General features: G+C 36.9%; 1 protein-coding gene across 1 annotated transcript in view; it reads left to right on the top strand.

Annotated features, from left to right (window-relative positions):
• The first annotated feature begins 6,139 nt into the window (after positions 1–6,139).
• LOC149261197 (uncharacterized) overlaps positions 6,140–19,658 on the top strand; it is a 125,757-nt gene continuing 112,238 nt past the window's right edge. The window contains exons 1-3 of the mRNA XM_089421867.1: positions 6,140–6,483; positions 6,735–6,862; positions 6,961–7,075. Coding sequence (XP_089277993.1) covers positions 6,463–6,483; positions 6,735–6,862; positions 6,961–7,075 — 264 coding nt within the window. The 5' untranslated portion in view covers positions 6,140–6,462. The remainder of the gene's footprint in view (positions 6,484–6,734; positions 6,863–6,960; positions 7,076–19,658) is intronic.

Genomic DNA, 19,658 nt, shown 5'->3' with positions numbered 1-19,658 from the left:
TCTTTGGAACTAATGATGTAGCCATGGCATATGTATTTAACAACTAAAAAATACCTCTGCAACTACACTTTGATCTTATAACTTCTCTTTGTTTTGTGCTTCATACCTTAGATCTATTCCTACAAATACGAGACAATGAAAAAAGAATTGGATGAAGTACTAGTGACTTGCATGTGTTGTGCTCATTTTCAATTGCAATAACTCTTAGTAATCTTGGTAATATCTTATAATAACTTCACCAGGCAGGAACATCATTTGTGATTCTAACCATGGTGGAAGTCATGTCAATAACCTTTTTGACATAACTGCTAATCTAGGACATATTTTATTTTATTTTTTTATTTATTTTTACATAAATTTCCATGGTGTCCCACCACATGGGTGGCACACGATTTTTCCAGTTCATTTTTCTGCAATTTCCTGGTTGTAGTTTCCATCATCGACCACTAGTTGTAGTCCACTTTTTAGGCTATCACTGGTACTGCACACTTTCCTTTGCTGCTTGTTCACCCGACTATGTAATGTTCTTGGTGCGCAGTGCACTAGTCCTTCACTACAATAGGAAATATCTACTCTACCAAGCCTGCCACATTGTTCCTGCAGGCACAACATTCTTTGGGTTCTCTGCTTCACAACAACTATCTACAAACACTAATAAGGTTACAAAAACAAAGGAAATTTTCCCCTACAAATAGATCAATTTTGGAAAGTGGGGTAGCTGCCTCTATATAATTTCAATAAGCTCCCATTGAAAAGTTCATTGATGGGATCCTCGTTTAGTTTCTCCAATTGTACTGTCATTGCATCTGTGATATATTGGATAATATACAATCCCATCCAATGCATCTGAAATTTCCTAGGGTGTTTCAGAAATTTGTTGTCATACATCAACACAAGATCATCAACTTGGAATTGATTTTGCTTGATATGGAAATCATGCCATGCCTTTTCCCTATCATTCACCTCGTAATAGGTCAACATTGTTCTCCTCTCGAGTTCAATAAAGACAGAGAACTATAAATGAAAAGCTTCATTACTAAACTACATATCAAAGTATTTTTTTAAGAACAAATCATTTTTCCAAACACGTTGCAAGCAATAATTCAAAATATAATATTTTCAAATGTTCTATTTTGGTTTGATTTTATCTATAAGAGCATGCAATGTGCAACTTTATAAGTTCAATACATAAAGTTGGTTTTTCAGTAAATTGATATATAATCGCAGTCTAAAACCTCTCTAAAATGACAAATTGAGATACTAAAAATTGAATAAATTAATGAACTAAATAACACCAATATGTTTTTATGGTTATGTAATAGTCATGGGAACTTGCATTAGAAAAGCTAAACACCAAAAAGACAAACTTAGGAAAAAAGAACAAGCAAACAAAAGGAGAACTTTTAGGAGAACTGCATTAAAGAAAAAGTCCACTATCTAATTAAACATAACAACATATAAGTGAGAGGAAGAAGCTTACCTTAATAATGTCGTTGCAAACAATAGCATAATACTCTTTGTGGCATTAATATTTTCTGTGGAATATTGTCAGGTTGGTAGTGATAGGTTTGGAGTTGAAAGTAAGATCACCAAGTGTAGTTCTATTCTGGATGGAAAGGTCCAGTTGTCCCCTGCCTTGTGAAGAAGGATCATCCCTTTCTCTTTCATTATCCTCATCAGTAGAACCTTTAAATTTTCTTTCCCATTAAATTCTCCTTATCAACTTCTCATAAATTGAACCTCTCTCTCTCTCTCTCTCTCTAAATTATTGTTCCAATTCCCTTTCAATTCCCCTCACGAGCCTTCCAAAAAATCCTTCTTGTTTGATACCACCATGAAACCCTCTATGGTTTCTTTCCATTTTCCTCTCTACATCATCCCCAATTTTGGGTCATAATTGATCGTTATTTGATAATAGGCTCCTTTGACTAGTCACTCAACCCTCTAGAGTATATCCCTTCTCCCCTTGGCTAGATCGTTTCATAGAGCCCTCTCCAATCCATTCCAATGGGATTTTCTTTATTTGCTAGTGAAAAGTCACTAAGTCAAATCCCAGTGATTTGAGGGTAATTTTTTTGACGTAAAAGAAAGCCTCTAACATGCCAAGTAAAGAATCTTTAGTAGGTGATATCATGTAAAAAATAATTTTAATACTTTCAAATGCTAATTTTCTTTAAAATCAAGTTTAATATTTCTATTTTGAAATTGACGTGGAAATTTTTTGGCCTGACTCTTTCTTGAATATCTAAAAAGTCTCATTGGGATCTTGTCAATAATAATGGAAAACTCATGTCATGAACCTCTCCAAATACCATTATCAATCCATAACATAGTGGAACCATCGACAGTCACATTCCCTTTCCTTCTCCCCATTGTCCCCAATTCTTGTTCCATCATTATGGCCTTTTTGATAGAAATCTCCCTCAATCGGCCACTAACCTTTCAAATAACTATATTCCTACTCCTCTAACCTAGGTGATTTCACGAAGTCATCTGCAATCCATCCCAATAGGATTTTCTTCATTTGCAAGTAGTAAGTCATGAGGTCGAAACCCTATGAATTTAGGGTAGATTTTTGGTCATTAATAAAGCCTCTAACATTGTAAATAAAGGCAACATCGATTAACATACTTTTTGGTATAGGGACTTTGTCATATGAATAATGCCTTGTTTGGAGTCCATCCTGGATGTTTATTGAATGTTTGGAAAGTCTCGAAAATCTTCACAACAATAGGGGTGATTTTTGTTTCATAAATTGAAAGGAATAAATATGTCATTCATTTTTCTCTAGAAATGCTTTAGGTATTAGCTGAAAATGCCACCGAACTCTTGGAGGTGGCGAGTTAGAATCATCTCCTTGTGGGTGCTCTAGTTGGATGAAAACGAAGGAGAAGTGTATTTTGCATATATACCCGACTCTTGAACTCTCAAATCAAATGGAAACTAGAAAGAAAAATAAAATAATTTGATGCAGTCATATGGAGGACGTGAGATGTCTTTTAGTGATTGATTTTACATATATACCCGACCCTTGAACTCTCAAATCAAACGAAACAAATATAACAACAACTAGAAAGATTGATTTGTTTAGCTTGGAATACAATCTTTTCCATTAGCCTGGATCGCAGGTAGATTAGGTGAATTTCTATGCATCGAGTCTCTATTTGTTTTGTTTTTGTTTGTTTTGTTTTTTGTTTTTGTTTTTTTGTTTTTTGTTTTCTTGTTTATTTTTTGTTTTTGTTTTTTTTTTTTTTTTTTTTTTTTATTATTATAGATTCAAATATACATGTTCAGCAGGAAGTAATTTGATTTGGGATCAATGTTGTAGTATGAGGATTGTTCGACCAACCCTTTTCAAGCTTTGAACTGGGTGGTGCAATGGCAAACATAGACTACCCTTGTCTTGTCTTGGCGATACAATGGCAAACAAAGACTACCCGTCTTGTCTTGGTATTGCCTCCTGCGACTGCTGCAAACTACTTCACATGCCCTGCCCCTGATTGGCACAGAATTAAATCCTCCCACATCCACATCGTCATCCCCATCCTCCTCTCTTCTGGTAAAATCGTGTATAGTCTCTTTGTTTCAACTTTCTCTATCTTCTTTTGTTAATGTTCATCTGATATGGTCAAATTTTGTATAGTCTCTTTATTTCTGTGTGTCTTCTTTTGTTAATTCAATTTTGTTAAATGCATATAAGTATCTCTCTATTATCAATTTTATTGTTAAATGCATACAAATAGCTATGCTCTCTGTTTTATATGCAATTCTGGATGATAAGGTCGTCATTGTGCTTTTACTTATATTGCTATGTTTGTAATGTTGTAGATGTAGCATTCTCTTACCTCATTGGGCTTTGGAAGAAGTTCAGAGAAATGCAGATTTGGTATACACCGATAAGGCTGGAAGGAGAAACAAAGAGTATATCTCATTAGGGCTTGAAACCCTACCTCTGCTCAAGGGAAGGACGTTGATTCAGGTATACACAGATTATATGAGAAGTTTCAGAGATACGTTCAAAGATTATATGCCCATCTAATTCTCTCTCTGATTAACTGAAACATAGATTTCCATTTTAATTCTTCGATTGATTTGAATAGGCTCTATTTGTTTCCTTCCTAAGAATGCAAGTTTGTCATACACATAGGAAATTCAAGTTGGAATGGGGCCTCATGGGGAGTTGAGTAAAACAACTTTAAACGTCTCTGACGGGCATTTGCTGTCCTTGGGAGGCGTCTCTGATCGTTCGAGAGACTTGCTCAGCTTCTGCGTGGTGTTTTTGTAAAAAACAATGAATGTGTTGCATGATGCCAGTATTATTCAATCAGCATAGCACAACTCAACACATGTATGAATCTTTTGTAATACATATATTTTTAAGAAATAGACAGGTATGAAGCTTTTCTATATTTGTGATCGATTGGTATTCCATGTAATGAAATGATGAAAAGATGTGTTTTCTTAAATTAGATTAGTAGATATTCGAATAGGTTAAATAGTCAACAACATCTGAACCTTAGATTATTTGTTTTGAAATATATGAACAAATGGAAGGTGGATGACCTAGCACCGATCCACCCACACTGTTATATGGAGGACATGAGCAACATGGACGAGGTGGATCCTTGTGCTAGTGGGACTAGTGCGTGGATATAGAGATTAAAGTCTAAAATAAATTTCATAATGATTTTCATTAATACCTACAACCTAACATAGGTTTTTTTAACCTATAGCTTCTGTGTTTCCAATTTCGTTTTTTTTAAAGTAATATTTAAAAAAATATATATATTCCATTAGAAGAAATTAAAATAAATTTATGCAAAAAGACTATAAAGGATATCTGAGCTAAACATTACCTTACTCTAAAAGCTAACACAACCACATAAAAGAGTCTTCTATAGTCATACATGTATCTCAAAAGCGTACATTAAAATTATTCAAAAACATAGTCCCTCCTATAATGTTTGACTGAGGGCTCGATTATTTGACTAGACCAAATCATCCTCCATGTTCTTAATTCTAACATGACTCATTGTGTAATTACTCTCTAAAAAATCATTAGCTTGTTGCTTGGTTAGGGCTCCACTGTTAAGCACCAACAATTGCGACTCCCTCTCTAGCACAAGTATGACCCTTCTACCCTCCAACATAGAGGTCACGACCCTCTTGTGGTTGTCTACATTGAGCTCGACCCCTCTGTAGTGCTACAAGGAGCTTGCACCTGCTTAAACAAAGAATCTGCCACCCAAACCTTCTACAAGACGACCTAAAATTACTCCATGAAACTCGGTCCCTGCATCTGATCATTTCGACCCCCAAACGGACACCTAGAAGTGCTCTAACTGCCATCTTCTACCTTCGCTAGGATATGCCTTGATTTGTGGCTCAAACAAATAGAAACATGCTCTTCATCCTCCTTGCTTGGTCTCTTAGGGGTGCGACCATCTTGAGAGGAGAATTTGCTATGTAATGATGCACTTCAATGTGTCGAATGAGGTTTGAGGTCACACTTATTTATATGAGTTGATGTGGCTCAAAAGACATGATTGTTAGGCTTCATGAGCCTACATGATGATGAGGCCAATCTTGACAATTTGCATATGTGTGGGCTTCAGTTCAAAAACATATTTCTCCTTGTCCGATTTCAGTGATTCTTAGGTCAATTTTGGTCCTCTCAAAAAGAGGCATTCAGTGAAATAACTATCTCCATCAAATGAGTTGTCCAAAGTGGAATTTGGCCCTAATTACACGACTTAACAATTTTTAGTAGATAAGTAAAATAAAATATTGAACAACTTCTATTATATTATTGTGGTTATTACTACTCCTAGTCACTAGTAATAGATATTGTAAGAATTTTGAATTACCAAAACAAAGACATACACTAGCTTACAAAAACAAACTCCATTGTAATAGTTTACACAGACAGTGAATATAAGACACCTCTAGCTTCCCTTTTGCCAAGTGGAAATGCTCCAGACTAATTTACATGTTGTTGATAATTTCCACATGCATAAGGAACATAATGATACATGTTTGGACTAAATCTACATTTCCTATTCAACTAAGATAAACTACTTAGTAAATTAAGTTGTGTCATGGATAAGTGAGTAAGACAGAGATTGACTCTGGCCGACATCAAGGTGAGGAGACCAATTAAAATCACAGGCGAAAACTGACTGGAGGGGCCCGGATGGCAAGCGATATTTGTTAACACCGTTAAACGTCACTACTATTTTCATTCTACGCTGTGTATCTCTGTTTGTTACAGCAAAAGCCAGGAATGAAGGCGTTGTGGGGCAGACTTTTTGCTTTTGTAGGTAGCCGTTGGACAAGTGGATACCGGCTTTTGCTTTTGCTTCCTCGCCCCTCTATTTAAACCCTTCCACTCATCACAGCATACATTCTACATTTCTGAATCCTGTGACAGAGGAGATGGTTTTCTGAATTCATATCGCGCTCATGCTCTTTTTGGATTTGAATGTATGCAATTTCATTTTTCAAAACAGTTTTCCTTTCCTTTTTCTTCTCTGGACCTCATATTTTGTGTTTCTATGTGTTTCTATTTAATTCATGTGCGTTTCTGTTCTTCAATTTTAAATTCTATCTTTATCTTTGTTTCTATCAATCTTGTTTTCTAAATGTTTCTCCGGGACGGGATGGGATGGGGTTTCTGGATTGTTTTTGCATTTGTTCCATTTTTTTGAGTTTTTCCAATATTTGAAACCCCACAGGCACGCATTGAGTTTTTCCAATCTTTGGAACCCCAGAAGCACATATTTGCAGCTGCTGGTATGGTATGCTATCAAAGCTCTGAGAACCAAGATAACGATCCTGGAGTCATCGCGCAGCCAGCCTCCAGGTAAATAAGTTTCATTCCTCTTCATTTCATAGTAAGTTACATAGAAGGGTTGAGGAGGACTGAAGGTACATGGTGCATAAATCTTTGTTTCCTTTCAGTGATTTCGTTTGCCGAAGCAGTGACATCGCCTTGTTCGATGATGGTGAAAACTATACTGCAAGGGTTGATGTCTTAGCGGTTTTCACTACGAGTCTTCCCAGGGCACTGAAAAAGGTAGGTAGTCTGCCTCTTCTTTCTCCTGGGTTTGAACAGGAGTTGACAGAACATGTGTATAAGTTTCTTTCAATGCTACACTTGTTTTGTTTCACTATGATAAAAGCCGTTTTTAGTAGCTTCCACACTAATAAATACTATCAATTAGATTTAGGTCTAACATAGCGGTTTTCAAACACTCATGTGGCACAGGACGATGCATGTTCGAATTAAATATTTTTACCCTTATTTATACATAGGCAATAACTGTATAAATACACCTCTTCGATATTTAAACATAGGCAATAAATGTTTAAAGAATTATTTAGACAGTTGTTTTTCTGAACAGGGTTAATTAGATACTCCTGCTCATTTCCCGCTACTGGTGTTCATACTTTCTTTAGGGAGTATACTCATCTTGATCAGTTAGATATCTTATCTTAACAGGGTTAATGAGACAGCTCTTTGATATTTAAACATAGACAATAAATGTTTAAAGAATTATTTAGATAGTTGTTTTTTTAACAGGGTTAATTAGATACTCCCACGCAATTTTTGCAACTGGAATTCATACTCTCTTTAGTGACTATACTCATCTTTTGCATTTTTCACTCCAGTGTTAATTATACCATAGTAGCTTATCAGCTAACAAGGCACATGTTAGTTAAAGGATGACAATTTGGGTTTAAGGCACAACTATAAATTTTTAAGTAGACAAATTCAACTCAACCTTTGTATAGTTTTATTAGATTTCTAAAAGGGAGATTGATTAGTTACGTCCCAGACTGGAAATACTTTGACCGAACTATCTTATAGTATTACTGTACCTCTTTTCATTTCATTTCACGTGAAGTAGTGTGTACTAGTCACTTAAGTGACTATATTCATTTGTTTCTATTTTTAAATAGTGTGAGTTATGCCATAGTATCTCATCATCTAATTACACACATCTTACTTAAGTGATGGCACTTTGGTGTTTTAAGACAACCTGACCTATAAATCTTTAAGTGGACAAAAGTTAACATTTTTATAGTTCATCAGATTTTTAGAAGGGAAGAATGATTGGTTTGGGCCTGGACTTGAAATACTTTGACTGGACTATTTTAAAATATTACTTTACATTTTTTTATTTCATTTCATGTGAAGTGTCACAAGAAGTTTTCCTTTCTTAGCCAAACCTGGAGGCAAAATTTTGATTTACTTCAAACCTAAATGTAATAACTCAAATACAAGGGTTATTGTCCAGAGAAAAGGTTTACACAGATTGAAAAATTTCTAGTGCTCTTCTCTGAAGCTTACAAAGTAACCTTAGGCTTAACAGTTTTAATACATTGCATTGCCAGTGGTATTGTACTATTAAAAGTTTTAATGCATTGCATTGTCAATAATATTGTACTATTGTTTATGACACTTTTGGAATTCTTTAAATTAGATCAGTTTTTGAATTTGTATGTGTTGAGAAATCAATGCAAGTAGATTAGGGTTTGATTCCTCTTTCTTGATAATTACTTGTTAGCTATGTTGGCTTCTTTTACTTCTTTGTCATCTTATCTTTCATCAAGTAGTTACCATATTATGTGTGTATGAAGATCACAAAAACACAAGACACAAGATGTAGGCACAATACCAGGCAATACCCCTCTCGAGGGGAAAACCCAGTAAAAAATTCTCTTCCTTCAATAGTTTTCTTTGAGACTCTTCAACCTAGACATAGACCAAACCTTCCCTCCACACCAAGTCAGCCCTTCCAGATCTTCGACACTTTTGCAACAACACTTCCACCCCAACAACTTTGACTATGCAACAATTTACGACATCCGGCAGCAACTGGCAACAACAACACTTGAAAGACTTCGATCTCCGAAACTAGGGCATGAAAGAGAGAGAGAGTACCACCAAAACTTCAATTTTCCTTTTCTCTTTGACCTTGCCCCAACGCACACTTCTTTTGACTTCCTTGACCTACTTCGCACTTTTTCTAGCTTCACTAGAGATATCGAATTTGCTTGAGATGAGATGCTCCAAATGAATTCTATTTCCTTCCTTTTATAGGCTTCAGGTGAGGTCGAATAGATGTCCTTTAGGTCGACTTGATCTCCATTAGGCCGACTTGGTGTGGAGGTTACATAAATCATATATTACTTAGTAATAAATCTTTTTACACGATTCCAAAGCCCAAGAAGGCTCTCTTTAATTGTACAATGACTCTATTAACTCAGAATAAGTCCTAGAAGTCCTCAATGGGGACTTTGACCTAAAGCATGAAACCCATGCTTTAATAATTCATAATAATAATAATAATACAAATTCTTTTCTTTATTCTTTTGACAAGTACATTACATGATGACTCAAATACATTAATGAAGACCCAACCTAGTTACATTCTTCAACACTCCCTCTTAACTAGGGAGGTATTCATAATATACAAATATAATGGAAGATCTCAAACTATATGAACAACGAAGAGTTTAGGCACCGCAATGCCATGGACTAGATTCCTGACCAGGGCAATCTATCCATTGGTCTCTCAACAGTTTAGGCACTGCAATGCCACATATTAGATTCCTGACCTGGGCAATCTATCCAAGTGGGACTAAGGTGGAATCAAGCTTTTAGCCTCTCTAGGTACCATTACGCTTATTTGCTAACCACCAACCCAAGGACTTAGGTGTGTATCCGAGGTCGGAGCTCTACGACCAATGCCACCCTCCCTACTTTGGGACCTAGACATTGACACAAAGTGCCGGCCAGATGTCCTCCCGGGCAATGCTTCACTTGCAAAGCCTCAACAAATCTCTCCCGATCAAACTGATTGGTGGTAACCAACATGCTATCAAAACTTCGAGAGATTTACCTGTACAAACACAACCCCAATTAGCAATACACTTTCAAATGTACATAATCAAATGCAAACCTCTGAGGTCTTCTAGACAACTTGATGTTGCTTCCAAACTTTCCATAGTAGGACTTAGAGGTTTCCCAATGAATCTTGATAGAAGCAACATATTTCATAAATCGATCCGACTTTTCTTATCCTTTCAAAATACATTCTCCAATTTTCTTCTCTCACTCATGGCCTTCACTAAAACTTACGATTGTTAGTCCTGGTCTAGTGCATGACACATGAAGTAGAGAACCATATCTGTCACTCCCTCTTAATCAGAGAGGATCTAATCATTCCCGTGCAAGGAATATTCTCAACCATCCTCTTATTATAAGGAGTTTTCTTTCATCCATGCTCCTTCTCAATATAGGGAGATTTCTTTCATTCAAGCTCCCTCTTAACCTAGGGAGATTTCTTTCATTCAAGCTCCCTCTTAACCTAGGGAGATTTCATCCAGGTTCCCTCTTAACTTAGTGAGTTCTACTTCTTCTTTATGACATTGAAGAATCCTTCGTGGCTTCCATCCTTCTCATCAGAGTTATTATTACCATCACCATTCACATCATGCTTATCACATCAACTTTTCTTTACGAACATATTCATTATCTTGAAGATCACATACCTGCACAACTTAGATAGCAAGTACAACCAAATCTGTAGAAGCATGAAGTTAACCATATCAAAATCATGGAAGCATTCAACTTTATATATATCAGATGCCCAAACTCACAAACAAGAGATACATACTCTTCAACATCTTGCTAGGGACTTTATCATAAACCCTAGACTACTTTATCATAACAACTTTCATTACATCTAGGGTTTCAATGTTTTTTCCAAAGGTATGACATACCCTACTACAACATATAGCAGACCCTAGAAACAATTCAAACAAATATAGATCTATAAAGTATCTAACAATTTTCAGAATTCATATGTTAGACTTCCCCTAGGATTTCATACAAACCCTAGCTTTCATATATGAGATTTAGCAATCAAAACCAATCACACCTCAATCAACAACATGACTATCTTCCATTAGGGTTTGTTACAAACCCTAGATTTTCTCAATCAAACATCAGTCATAACTAGAACTCAGATTTCAACAATCTTACACAAATCTCAAATTATCACATAATCATTATATATCAGAGATTTGGAATTCTACTAAGATTTAGTTACAAAACCCTATAATTTACAAATACTATCATCCTAGAGAATCAAACTTCGACTAGGGCTTAGTTCCAAACCCTAGGACTCATGACCATGAACAATTAGGTCAACTCATACATCTAGGATTCCATCATCATGCACAAGCATATCATAACATGTGTTAGTCAAGCCCGACTACACAAATATCAATAAGAGTCAGACACATAACATACTAGGCCAGTCTAGGGTTTGATCGGACAAGCACACACATGCCAAGGATTTCATTTCTAAGACATAATAAGGGTCTTGCTTATACACTCTACCAAACCCTAATGATCTAAGGTTTTGATACAACACACAACAAACCGTAAATTATCAATACTTCAAAGGTTCAGGATTTTAGACATCACCATTCAATCCTAACAAGTTAGGGTTTCCATAACCATACCAAAACCCCAAACAAAACATCATCAAAGCATCAGTCAGCTACGTTAGACTTCATCAAATCATCAGACATTTTATTTCAGCAATAACCCTAAGTAGGTTAGGGTTTCACACATGATCATCGACATACCCGTAAGTTAGGGTTTTCACAATGAACCTTTTTAGGGTTCCACGAGAGTAATCAAAGATATGAGGAGGGTAGATTTATCTAATGATGAATCACCCAATCAAGAATCTTTAAGATTCATGGAAGCTAGACAAAAAGATGTTAGTAATAGTTTATCAAGAATGAATATGGAGAGAGCAAAATTTGTAATATAAAACATACCTCTTGTTTCTTAACAAACCTAGTAATTCCAATGCTTTGTCTTGTGAAGCCTTCTTCCATGTTCCTTGAGTATTCAACAAGTCTTTTCTAGACAAAAATATGACTAGATGTGATTAGTATTTAATATAAACAAACTTAGATAAGTAAGGGAAACCAAATATAAAAGACAATACAAGGAGTAAGATACTTTATCTTTGGAAGTTGGTAAGGGCTCCTTTCAAGATTGAGGGATGCAAGGGATAGAGTCCCTAAGAGTTCCTACCAAATATGTCTTTGACTTCGGGTCCTTCCATCATGTTCTTCTTTGGTGAAACTTCTTTGGCAAAGTTTGATTGATCCTCGTCCCTTCTTTCTTTGACTTCTTGATTTCTTCACTTTTCCTTTTACTAGATCCAAGACTTTTCGAGGATGAGATCTATCCTCTTCTTCCAAGCATTGTAATTGAATGATTCTTCTAATTTGTTCTCTTCCTTTATTGTCCTTGAAGATAATAAGCTTCTTTCCATACAAGGTCTCCTTATGTGATTCTTTAATCAACTTCTTGAGGTTCCTTAGATTAGTTTCAATAGATCCTTAAATTGTCTTTTCCTCCTTCTTCACCTTAGCTCCATTCTCCGACTTCATTGTTGTTGATCCCAAACCTCTAATAGCATAACTTTTGTTGTCTCCCAATTCCACTGTATGAGAAGATGATTCCTTTGATAGAGTGTGAAGTTGTTTACTCTTCCCTAGATGCTTCACTGCCAACAATCCATGCATTATCATCATTAAGTGAACTTGTAAGTGCAACCAAGAACCCTTGACTTTTGACCTTGTTGAATAAGTAGTGGAAGATCCTTTTGATACAACTTCTTGTAGTATTGAATCCCATTCTTATCATAGAGGGAGTAATCATTTTCCTTCAAGCCAATGAAGTGAGCTTCAATCTTTTTGACCTTAGCTCTGATACCATGTTGAGAAATCAATGCAAGTAGATTAGGGTTTGATTCCTCTTTCTTGATAATTACTTGTTAGTTATGTTGGCTTCTTTTACTTCTTTATTATCTTATCTTTCACCAAACAATTACCATATTATGTGTGTATGAAGATCACAAAAACACAAGACACAAGATGTAGGCACTATGCCAAGGCAAAACGCCTCTCGAGGGGAAAACCCAGTGAAAAATTCTCTTGCTTCAATAGTTTTCTTTGAGACTCTTCAACCTAGACATAGACCAAACCTTCCCTCCGCACCAAGTTAGCCCTTCCAGATCTTCAACCCTTTTGCAACAACACTTCCACCCCAAAAACTACGACTATGCTACAACTTACGGCATCAGGCAACAACTGGCAACAACAACACTTGAAAGACTTCGATTTTGCAAACTAGGGCACGAAAGAGAGAGAGAGTACCACCAAAACTTTGATTTTCCTTTTCTCTTTGACCTTGACCCAAATCTCGCTTCTTTTGACTTCCTTGACCTACTTCGCACTTTTTCCAGCTTCACTAGAGATATCGAACTTGCTTGAGATGAGATGCTCCAAATGAATTTGATCTCTTTTCTTTTATAGGCTCTAGGTGAGGTCGAATAGGTGTCCTTTAGGCCGACTTGATCTCCATTTGGCCGACTTGGTGTGGAGGTTACATAAATCATATTTTATTTAATAATAAATCTTTTTACACAATTCCAAAGCCCAAGAAGGGTCTCTTTAATTGTACAATGACTCTATTAACTCAGAATAAATCCTAGAAGTCCTCAATGGGGACTTTGACCTAAAACATGATGACCCAAGCATGAAACCCATGCTTTAATAAGTCATAACTATAATAATAGAAATTATTTTCTTTATTCTTTTGACAAGTACATTACATGATGACCGACCCTAGTTACATTCTTCAATAGTATGTACCTACTACCTACAATTAAGCACAATCAAGTCTTAGGAGGGCATTTTTGCCTGTTTCATTAAGATTTACAATATCAACCTCAAATCAACAAAACTGGTAACTCAGATCTGTAACAGGTGCATCTTTAATTAATCATATCTTGCAATAGGTATATCTTTAATTCATCGCACCTTGGAAATCTGAAGTAAATATTCTCTGTATCAGCAAAATAAATGCCGTTTTTGTGACTTCAATGTACCAATTTTGATCATGAGGAACCTTCAGAGAAATACTTGAATTTGAAAGTCTCTTTTAAAAACTAGCAAACCTGAAAAAGAAAGAAAAATCTTCCAGACAGTATGCCAAACTCTTCTAATCTAACCTCATTCATTGGATGGTGTGGTAATTGGAAGGGCCATTTTTGCCTGTTTCATAAAGATTTACAATATCAACCTCAAATCAACAAACTGGTAACTCAGATCCGTAGCAGGTATATCTTTAATTAATCATATCTTGCAACAGGTATATCTTTAATTCATCACATCTTGCAAATCTGAAGTAAATATTCTCTGTATCAGCAAAAATAATTGCAGTTTTGTGACTTCAATCTACCAATTTTAATGAGGAACCTTTGAAGACAGCAATAAATACTTGAATTTGAAAGTCTCCTTCAAAAACTAGCAAACCTGAAAATAATGAGAAAAATCTTCCAGACAGTATGCCAAACTCTTCTAATCTAACCTCATTCATTGAATGGTGTGGTAATTGGAAAGGTCATAAGAATATGGAAAGAGGAATACCAACACGGCAAAACAAACTTACCAACACTAGAATCCTACAAATTCAATTCTTAAAACTAAGGGAGTGATCAGGAAACATATTTTTCATACCATCAATATGCTCATATTGGTTGCCATGGATGAAGATCATTCTTCTATTAATCAGAGAAGCCACAAGTTTGTTTCTGAGAAATATCAGATTGACTTCACATTCCCCTAAAAGTCTACGGGGATATGGAGATCAAGCATCATGACTACTGTCCACTGGCACCACTAGAAGAAAATTGCTACGAAAGCAACAAAAGGTACTTCCACTATCTCCAACACTCAATGATAGCTAAAATACCCAAGTTCATTAGCTAGCACGGAGACAAGAAGCAAGTGATAACTGAAGGCACTGATGGCCTTCTTCTTGGACCTCCACATCCTTAGATAATTAAGGCTTAGTTTATTTTTTGACTTCACTAAACAAAATTCCCAGAATCAAAGCTGCCATGCAAGGTCAGCTTGACCACTTTCCAAATTAGAACACGAGTTCATCAAAATAGCTCCCCATGCCCCAAGGGTTAATGGCTTATCCTTATCCACTCAGTCTTAACTATGGTGACAAGCAACGTTCTGCTTATGCCAAAAATAGTAAACCGACAATACCAAAACTTTTATAAAAATAACTTACACCATCTACCAGTGGGGCCAATGTGCCCAATACGAAAGAATTTTTGCTGAAAAAAATCACATCTCATCACCTAAGTCATGATTTAGAGGAGCCCTCAACTGTGTTAACGAAAATGCTAGCTTCCACAACAACACATTATCAAAACCTTGCTATGCAAATTTTCTTATAAGGTGAAAATGAGATCTGAAAGCTGTTGCAAATCACTCCCAGAAAAGCACCTAAACCTAAGTCAACTGAAGCGTACTCCTAAAAAGAGATGAAAACAGTGTTACATCTCCATGCAGCATGGAGATCTTGATAAAGAATCTGTTAGTTCATTAAAACTGTTATGAGATCACACAAAGCACTTCTAGAACAAGATGCTAAAAATAGGTTCCATGTACACCCTTCACTAGAAGATATATGCTGAGATTAACTCTTACATTGTCTAGACGTTAGAACCGAGGGAATCTCCTCTACAAAACACCTAAACAATGTACTTTAATCAATATCCAAAATCTCTATGAAAGCAAAAGAAAGCGTTGTTTAGAATCTAGATAGGGTACCTTAATTAAGGGCTTAATTTAGAAAATTTAAGGTTCTGAAAGCACTATAACTTGCTTGGCAGGCAAGTGCCTGTGGAAATTTCATGCACTTGGGCAATTAAGGTAGAACTTAAATTTCACCTTCTTACTAGAGGATTTCTCATATATTAGCCTTAGAATTTCAGCCTTTATGACTGTTGTAAAATAAAGTGTGAAACAACATTGGAATGATAAAAAAGGTTTACCTCAAACCAGCCCCAAACTTTCCAACAAATTCAAGGAGAAAATATACCAAACAAAGAGATAAGTTTCAGTCCCTTCTATGGAAATTTATGAGCCAATAATCTGATCTGAAATTCCACTTTTACAGCAGTATAACAACTGTAAAATCAATCCCTTATATTCTTCCTTCGATGTTAGATCGCTTAACAATTTTCCTTTAAATTTACTTATGTCCAATTAGTTATATTTAGCAAAGCATAAAAAATATATATAGCTGAAATTCAAATCTAAAAATGGCGCAAGAAACTTCATATATAAGGTCAAGATAAAGCACAAGTACATACTATAGCCTTATTTCAGGGCTAGTAGAAAAACTCCAGCATGCCCTAGCTACGGTAATTCATCAAACCCTAGCTCATCCAAGAAGATTCAAATGGAAGAAGCCTCCAACACAACCTCCAAAGCAAGACACCCTCTTATTCTCTTCTTATTAAAAAATCCACCCTAGGGTTTTCTCTCAAAAATATCATCTCCAATCTCTAAGGGATAAACCCTAACTCAAAAACTCCAGGAAGACCAATAAACCTGAGTGCCTTAAGAGAGACATAGAATACAAGTACAAGTGAAGACTTCAGAGAGAGAGAGAGAGTGCACATTCTTTTCTCTTAGTCATATCTCATCACAAGAGTGAATACACGTTAGTGAATGAATATATGTGATCATTATTTCTAAAGTCTCATCCACAAGACAAAACCCTAGTCACAAGAGAAAACTCCAAACCAAGACATCCTGTTTCCCTTTTGTTGCTTCTCTTAAGGTTTCCTCATGAATTCATGAACCTAGCGAATCTCTCAAAGAAGAGATATACAAAGGGAGAAACAAGTGATGATGAATAGAAATAGTCTCTTCTTCCTTTAATTATATTAGAGGTAAGGAAGGCCAATAATACAATGTGGGCACTAGCCCTTACAAGCAACCGACAATGAGCACTTGTAGACCAACACAATTGAGATGCTACACTCCAAGGTATATGTGTCATGATTCAAGGTGTTGGCATACATAATAATAGCTCCAAGGTGATGCAGCTACATAAAGCAAGTCTGCATCACTCCATCACAAGCCTTCATGAACTCCATTGATCCTCCTAGGAATTACTCCATTGGGTCAACCGTCCTTGCATGAACACTCTTGAAGGCCCAAGTGTCCTCTAACCATCTCCAATCCGTTGAATAGGAAACCAAGTTGCCACATGTCAATCGAGGCTTGAAGCACTCCTCCATGATGCACAATGCTCCACATCCCCTAAAAGGGACCCTCTAAACAAGTGGCTACACCATGAGGCCTCAATGAAGGGTGTCCACCAATCTATTGAGAGATCTTCAATGCCGAGGGGAAGAACAATAATCCTGAAATTAACTAAGGTTAAGCATCAACTAAGCAAGCTATCTCAATATTGCATATATCATGGACCATCTCTCATTTTATAATCCATCTCGGACCACCCAAGGGATGAGCATACACGATGTACCCCAAATATCATGAAGCACCCACAAACGTGAAGTAAATACTTTTGCAGTAAATTGAAAATATAACACTCACTCGTTAGGAGGAAAGTGTTTAACCTGAATCTTGTCAACTCCCTCTGCTACTCTGCCAAACCTTTTGTCTGCATATTGGTATTGGCTATGGTCGTAGAATTATTCACTATCTTTGGCAACAAAACTGTCAACCATGTAATATTCCTACTAGGAAATTAACAGTGAATAACATAACTATGAACTAGGAATAACAATATCAAACATAAAACCAAGCACCCACATCAGAACACCAAAGAAAATAAGCAGAACAATTGAGTGATTTGATTAATTATGGGAATCTGAGTACATAGAAATGAGTAGGAATGATGGACCCTAGGCTTGCTAAGCAAGCTATGCAAAACCCAAGTGGAATCTCGTTGAACCAAACGCTGAAATGGCTCCAAAATGGAAATGTTGCCTAGAAATTCTGCTGTTGGCTGCCCACTGAAACTAAAGATTTTTCCCTGTACATTGCTTAGAAAATTCTGAAACTTCAGCTGCAAGCTCTCCTCCAAATACCCATAAAAACCCAGGAGGGGTTTGGGCTAGTTTCAGGTGACAAAAACCCTCCAAGAGGTGTGAGTGGCTTTCTGGCTAGTTGTACGGACTGCTGCTAAAGCCCCAAATCCATCCCTGAAGGGATCCTCCATAAACCCATCCTTTTCAACCCTTGGCTCCTCGAACTCTCCTCTTCTCCGACATTGTCCAGTAACCTCTGCACACTTCCAAAAGAAAATAAATTTGACCCACAAAATTGTTGCACTCCAATCTTGCAAAATCACCACCAAAACTTTGACACCAAATAGAAAAATTCACTTGCAATTAGTCGACAACTCCATCCCACTATCGTTGAACCCAAAATGTGCCACATGAACTACCTCTGCGCCCAGGAAGTGTGTAGAACTGGATGTCTTGCTGCAATGTAGCCCTGTAGGAGCTCGGAAGTAAAATCCCCTTTGTCCCAAAAAGGGTGACACTTGAAGTTCTCCGAAGAATGGGATGGAATTTCGCATGAAATCCCTGTGCTGAACAACACTCCAACTCTTGTGCTAAACAGTTCCAAGAGAGTTCGAATTGTGTAAGTGAGATAGTCAAAGGATATTGAGAAATTCTTCTTTGCTTCCTTAAGTAGTCCCTTTGTCGCCCCCAAAATCCACTAATTTGATCCTTCTCCCTTGGTGGCTCGAATGTCTCCCTTGGTGCCCCCCTCAATCCACTAATTTGACCCTTCTCCCTTGGTGGTTCAAATGGTCTCCCTTGGTGCCCCGCACACTCCAATAAAGATTTTGATTTTTCTCTCTCCTAGTGCACAGTGCCTCCTTTTGCCTCCAAAAATCACGTGGGGCCTACGCCACCCACTTTATCTAAGTCACTAGGAGTTGCCAAAATCCACCGCTAATGCCAGAATTGTAAAATTGTGCTACACTTGAGCAAATTATGATATTGGGGATATCATAATCCTCCCCACCAAAACTTGCTTGTCTTTAGGCAACTGTAATGGTGGGTGTTATAATACCTGCTCACCCTCCCATGTAGCATTTTCTTGGGGTAAGTCTCTCCATTTGACCAAGAGCTCCCTGATGATCGTTTTCCTAAGCTTCCTCTCTCTTATCCTTAAAATGGCTTCAGGGACGAGTACTAGATGTCCCTCCTCATCTAGTACTGCTTTGTTGAAGCTGTTACCTGCTATCCCAATGCCTTCTTCAGGCAAGACACATGGAACACATTATGCACTTTGCTTCCTGCTTGGAGCTCCAACTCATATGCCACCTCCCCTACATGCCTAGTCGCGCTGTATGGTCCATAGAAACGAGGTTTGAGTTTTTCAGCCCCCTTTTGCTTGAGAGTTGATTGCCTGTATCGTTGTAGGCGCAAATAGACGATGTCCTCGAGCTCAAATTGACTCTCAACTTAGTGGCGATCTGCATAAATATTCTGCTGATTCTATGCAGTCTGCAAAGTGTCCTTGAGAGCCTTAAGTATCTCTTGCCTCTCTTCGATCCAATCTTTGGACCCTAGGGCCTTGCTATATCCAAACACCATGTCAGCAAAAGGTAAAGCGTCATAACCATAAATAGCTCAAAAAGGGTACATACCAATGGACATGTGATAGGTGGTGTTGTAGCAATACTCCCCAAGATGTAGCCACTT

Source organism: Pinus tabuliformis, chromosome 6, assembly GCF_031772625.1.
Source record: "Pinus tabuliformis cultivar Carrire ecotype Pingquan chromosome 6, CPIR1, whole genome shotgun sequence".
NCBI classification, from domain to species: domain Eukaryota; kingdom Viridiplantae; phylum Streptophyta; class Pinopsida; order Pinales; family Pinaceae; genus Pinus; species Pinus tabuliformis.
Note: the sequence above shows the minus strand (reverse complement) of the source record. Positions and strands in the feature narration are given on the sequence as shown.